General features: G+C 30.1%; 1 protein-coding gene across 1 annotated transcript; it reads left to right on the top strand.

Annotated features, from left to right (window-relative positions):
• The first annotated feature begins 658 nt into the window (after nt 1–658).
• Nucleotides 659–6,044, top strand: LOC126722402 (endoglucanase 15-like). Its single transcript, XM_050425556.1, has 6 exons — nt 659–677; nt 729–763; nt 1,733–1,819; nt 2,134–2,283; nt 2,963–3,226; nt 5,718–6,044. Exons 1-6 carry the CDS (start codon nt 659–661, stop codon nt 6,042–6,044), a joined length of 882 nt encoding a protein of 293 aa, XP_050281513.1.
• Nucleotides 6,045–6,326: the final 282 nt, after the last annotated feature.

Below are 6,326 nucleotides of genomic sequence, written 5' to 3' on the forward strand. Positions count from 1 at the left end.
CTGTAGTACCCAAAAAGGAAAAAATAAATAAAAAAATAAAAAAGGTGGTGTATTTAAGTAAATCTTTTTGTGGGGTCAATTATTCTAAAAAAAAAATTGTGGGGTCAATTTTATTATTAATATTATTAAGGGAGATTTTAGAAAATAAGGTTGAAACTTTAGCCATATATAAGTTAATTATTATAAGTTAGCGTATAGTTAAAAAATATTTTGAAAGAGGAGACTACTTAGAATATTCAAATAGAGCAAGACTGACGACATAGTTGAGGTAAAAGTCTAAGAAATCTCATCTTTCGTTATATTTAAGTTTTATATGAAATTAGAATATTTTTATGTGGGTATTTTTGGACAGAGACTATCTAAATATCCAATGAGTTTTATGATGTAAACAAAGAAGGGTTTAAATTTATATTTTTGGTAATTTAGACGCTAGGTACATGTAGATTTTTCTATGCTCGGTAATTTAATCTTTTTTATGCCCTTTGTGGCGTTATAGAAAGAATCAGCAGATTTTTATGCTTGGTGGTCAGGATTCTGCACAGATTTTCTTTAAGAAATAGTGCCCGAAGTATTGGACTTGACTTTGAGTTCTGACAAGCTATCACCTAAAAAAAAAAAAAAAACAACAACAACAACAAAGAAAGGTGAATTCGTATACATGGAGATGAGTCTAGGTGGTGCTCTTCTTTTACAAAGTGACTTTTGAGACCCTACGTGCAATCTATAAGCCAACAAACGAAATAAATTAACCCATGCAAAACAGGTTTACCTAAGGTGCAATGTATTGCACCTATGCAATTAACCCACTTTTCTCTCACAATTTTATTTTTTTATTTTTTACTTTTTACATTTTTAATTTTTAACTTTTATGTACAGCTTTTTAGAACTTCATTTTTTCTCACTTTTTTAAAGTATAAATATATTTAAACAGATTTTTAACAAAAAAACTTTTAGCAAAAAACTAGATAAGCTGTTCCTAAACAGACACAATTGCAATAGGTGCAATACCAATCATTTCCTCTCCTCATCATTGCCATAACTATTTATTATCGTTATCATTATGATTAACTTATTAAATTCTCCTCTCTTTTTTAGGGGGTTAAAATTTTGGAATAATTGATAATTAATCATGTCTTAGAACATGTTAAAAGTATTAGAATAATAACTAACATTTAAAAAATCTAAAATCGCATATGTTGAATCTAACTTATTAAGGATTAGTTCCATATGTTGAATCCAACTTATTAGGGATTAGTTTAAACTCACGTATGAGTAAAGAGATTGTTCAATTACATAATGGTTTGGTGATTAAATTCATAATTTTCTAACAATTATATTACTAAGCAAGATCCAAATGCACATTGCCTTATCAAAAAAAAAAAAAAAAAAAAAAAAAAACCTGTCACAGACATGCTAACACATATATCTATTAGAATATAGTTAAATGGTTAAATTCATTATTTTCTAATAATTTAAATTTTTGAAACAATCAGTAATTTAACATATGAGCGGGAGACAATTTTTGAGTTCGATAACTGTCTTAATTCTATCTCTCATTTAAAATGTTAAAATTCCTACGTGTTGAGTCTACTTATGAAATGAGAGTTTGAACACACATGTGAAGGGGAATGTTAGAAATTATGTTTAAATGATTAAAATTTTCATTTCTTAAAAACTTAAGCTTTTATAACAATTGAGAATTTAATCAACAATAACACATATATGGTTGCAGCTCTTTGAATTTGCAAGCAATTACGAAGGAGTGTACCAAAGCAGCATTACTCAAGCAGCGAAATTCTATAGTAGTAGCGGATATGAGGTACGTAGTGTAAAGGAGTTTACTTTGTAGAATAGTTTAGAATGCAATTAATTTGAACTTCAATATTTGATTCCCAAAAGTTTAAGATAGTTGAATTTATGTATCAAGTAATGCTACGTACAAATACAACATTTTTCATAATAATTGAGTATTTGAGTTGACAAATTTTTACTTGTTCTTATTTATACTCACCACTAATATTAATTTTTTATTTACCAATAACTAACTTGCCATGATAATCTGTGAAATTTTTTATAACTCTACTTACTCTTTTTGTATATATATGAACTAAACCATGCATGCCTGTTTAACAGGATGAATTGTTATGGGCTTCTGTGTGGCTTTTTCTCGCCACCGGCGAGGAATCTTACATAGATGCCCTTAAAGGGTCCTCTGGTGGCACGAGATCCAGGTTTTCCTGGGATGACAAGTACGACCTTGGTGCACAGGTCCTAGTTTCAAAGGTAATTTCCTTCTGTATTCACAAATGGGAAGGGAGACTAAAGATAAACAAAAAGTACTTGCATACTTTTAGCTAGCAAGCTAGTACTATTACACACCCAAAACGATATCAATTCAGCAAGACAATGCAATGTTTAATTGGATTAAGAACAGTATATATCAGTGATATACATTGTTTATAACCACCATATATCTCATATATTAATTTTCTTGTTACTTGAATATGGGTGTTAAGAGCGCTCATATCAATGCTTGTATAATAGGAAATTTTTTCACATTTTAGCCCATCAATCCCAAAATTCACCAACATTAAGCTATGCAAAGTTATATAAAAATACATGGTTTCTATAGTAACTATGTAAATTTATACTGACATTATTTATTTTGTACTTAATTTTTTATTCTTTTTATATGTATCCCAAAAATAAAGGAAGAGAGCAAATGATGGATGTTGTTGTGTGTGAAGAAATATAAACAATTTTAAAAAATCAAGTAAAATTGATATTCTAATAAAATGTAGTGTAAAATAGATAATCTGATTTGAGATGTTTTAAAAAGTGAGTATATAAAATATAAAAAATAAGTTCGATCTTTTGCTAAAAAAAGACATTTTTTTTTGCATAAGCTGATGTGAATGCTCTAATATAGGTATGTATTTAATTTGTGTGTTATAGCTTATAGGAGGCCTTAGATCAAGACATATATGGCCAGTTCAAGTTTGATGGAGAGCAGTTCATATGCAATTACCTTCAAAAAGGCGAGAAAAATATTATCAAGACACTCGAGGGCTTGCTATGGTTTATATCATACGACCTTCAATACATAACCACTGTCACATTCATTGCAACAACATATTTTGAGTATCTGACCACATACTCAGCTACGTTTGATTGTCTCGGTGGCACTATACAGCCCAATGACCTACTTGTGTTTGCCAAATCACAGGTATTACAGTTTCAAATAAAATTCCCTCTAATTTTCTATAATTTTTATTTAGATGTATGACATGCATGGTACTTAAAAATTAAAGAAATATCAAGTGTCGCACATCTGACTAACATGGGAGAGAATTGGAGAATTCAATTAGAGGGGATCATCTCCCTTATAGTTTTCCCATAATCAATACAAAAAATATTATTTCACACTCGTCTTATCTGTACATACAATATTCAAAATTTACATAGAACGTCCACAATTTTTATTAATAAAAACGTGAAATAAAAGATGTCGACAATATTGTACATTACTTAAAAACTTTTTTTTTTCTTTTCGTACGCGTGTAGTACTAATCTATATATATATATATAAAACCGAAGCCTTTGCTGGCACCACAATTTTCCATGTCAGTACAATATTTAAAAAAAAATATTTATAACTCCTCAAAACCCTAGCAACACGTCACAGCACAATATTTTTTTAAAAAAAATTATAACTCCTCAAAACCCTAGCAACCTTACCCTTCTCTCAAGTTAAGAAATATAAAATTACGGTTTCTGCAAACTCTCTCTCTCTCCAGACATAGGAAGCCCTAAAGCATTCAAGATCTACAAAACCTTATCAACCTTACCCCTCTCTCAAGTTAAGAAATATAAAGTCATGGTTTCTGCAAACTCTCTCTCTCCAGACGTAGGAAGCCCTAAAGCATTCAAGATCTACAGTGCACGGTATAGATTTTAGCTTATAAAGTTCAGCTTTTGTAAGGTTAGTTTTGTTTATATATTAATTAATACATAGTACTTTGTTCACCATTGAATACTTATATAATCAATTTCCAATTCAATGTTCAAGAATTAAACCAAAATTCTAACTGCGCTATCATAAAATATTATTATTAGTATGAATTTTATGGAGTTGTGGTGTTCAAGAATTAAACCAAAATTCTTTTAAATTATCTATAATATTTTGTCCTCCGAAAATTTTATCTCTTTGATTTTAGTATATTGTGTTTCTTAAGCTATAGAGAGATTTTATTTGGTTTCTGCAAACTCTCTCTCTCCAGATGTAGGAAGCCCTAAAAATTGCTCATAAAGATGTATGCACATGATCTACTTCCTTTTGCTTTTAGTGAAAGATTAAATGCACGCCAATGTTGAGATCAAACACTCTAAAAAAATAGTATGTGCAATCATAAAATATTATTATTAGTATGAATTTTATGGAGTTGCGGTGTTCAGGAATTAAACCAAAATTCTTTTAATTATCTATAATATTTTGTCTTCCGAAAATTTTCTCTCTTTAATTTTATTATATTGTGTTTCTTAAGCTATAGAGAGATTTTTTTCTTTATTTTGAATTTTATGGGATGTAAAGAGATCTTTGATTTCGTGAAATAATTTATACTCTCTCCTTCTTTGATTTGATTTACTTACTATCTTTGGCACTTGCCATCAGCAATTACTCAGGGCCACTCTTATGGACTAAATCAACTTATTCTCCAGTCACCATCATGGATAAATGAGAAATCAAATCAAGGTAATAGTTTTTCTATTTGGTTGCTAGGGTTTTTGTTCATGAAATTGCTATTTTCTATTTAAAAATTGCACGTGTAGATCAATATTTATATTTCTTAACTTGGCATTTTGTACCTATGGCTAAAATTTGTGTGGATCTTTGGAAGTTCAAAAATCTTTTCTCCATTCACCATGGTTTTTCATTGAGTAATTTCTTTCTCTCTTACTCCTCTTGACGAGTTTTGTTTTTGACTAGAAGAAAGCTTTTTTGCTTTGAAGGTCATGCAGCACCTGTCTCATTTTATTTTTCCTCACCACAAGAAAAACATCTAGGTAAGGCAAATAATCTATTTTAAAGTTTGAATGGAAATTACCAAGTACAAGAGGTAAATCTTTAAGGGATGAGCTTAATTGTTTCTTATTTTCAATAATAAATCATTTTATTGCAATACCGGATTTGAGAAATCCAATATGTTTATATCTCTATAGAATATAGAATAGTAGAAGCCAATTTTATTACAACTACTTAAATTGAGTTGACTTAATTACGTACAATTACAAAGTATAGCATGAAAGATAATGGAATTAATTGTTGTAATTTTTATTTTATTTCCATGTTTTGAATTTCCTCTATATTATTATTACAACTGAGCAAAGATTGAGAAAGTAACATTACTACTCTAATTTGAAATTTAATGTCCTTCTCAAGTCATGGTCTTTATTTATGTATTTGCAGTTTATATTTCTAACCGTTGATGAGAAATTAAGGCTCAGTTGCACAATATGTGTAAATTTTTCAGAATGCTACTTTAAATAGTAAGTCAATGTGTCTCTTATATTTGGGTATTAGTTAGAATTGTCTTCAAATGATTGTACCAATAAAGGTGAATGTGTATAAATTTTGTTTAACTATCCCGTGCATCGCACGAGTTAGCGACTAGTTACTAATGTAGTGGATTTTGGTGTATTGTATGTCTCACTACTAGGTGGATTATATCATGGGTTCAAACCCAAGAAACACGAGCTACATGGTAGGACTTGGGTCAAATTATCCTAAACAAGTTCATCATAGAGGTGCGTCCATTGTTTCCATCAAGATAAATCCTGAACCTGTGACATGCCTAGGAGGCTTTTTGTATTTCAACTCTAGCGAACCCAACCCAAACGTGTTGGATGGTGCAGTGGTTAGTGGCCCCGATGAGAATGATAACTTCAACGACTTAAGATCTAACTACGAACAGGCTGAACCAACCACAGTTACTACCGCACCCCTAGTTGGCATCCTGGCTAAGCTTGCCTTTAGCTTCAAATAATATATTATAGATTTATAGGGCTTGCTTTAATTGATTAGATGAATGGGCATCTATGGTTATATAATTATATTATTTACTCAACGAATGCTTGATGGGAGTATTAGTTGCTGCTAGTTGTTTTTTTTTTTTAACACAGTTGCTGCTAGTTGTTGTTCTGCAAATTACTAATTGATTTGATTTGTTATTCATATAGTGGTCTGCAGCTTGCAGCTTTATTGTAATAATAAATTATGTTTTATCGGATGTCCCCGAAGGGGCAATAATAAATTATGTTTGTTATAA

Source organism: Quercus robur, chromosome 4, assembly GCF_932294415.1.
Source record: "Quercus robur chromosome 4, dhQueRobu3.1, whole genome shotgun sequence".
In the NCBI taxonomy this organism is placed as follows: Eukaryota; Viridiplantae; Streptophyta; class Magnoliopsida; order Fagales; family Fagaceae; genus Quercus; species Quercus robur.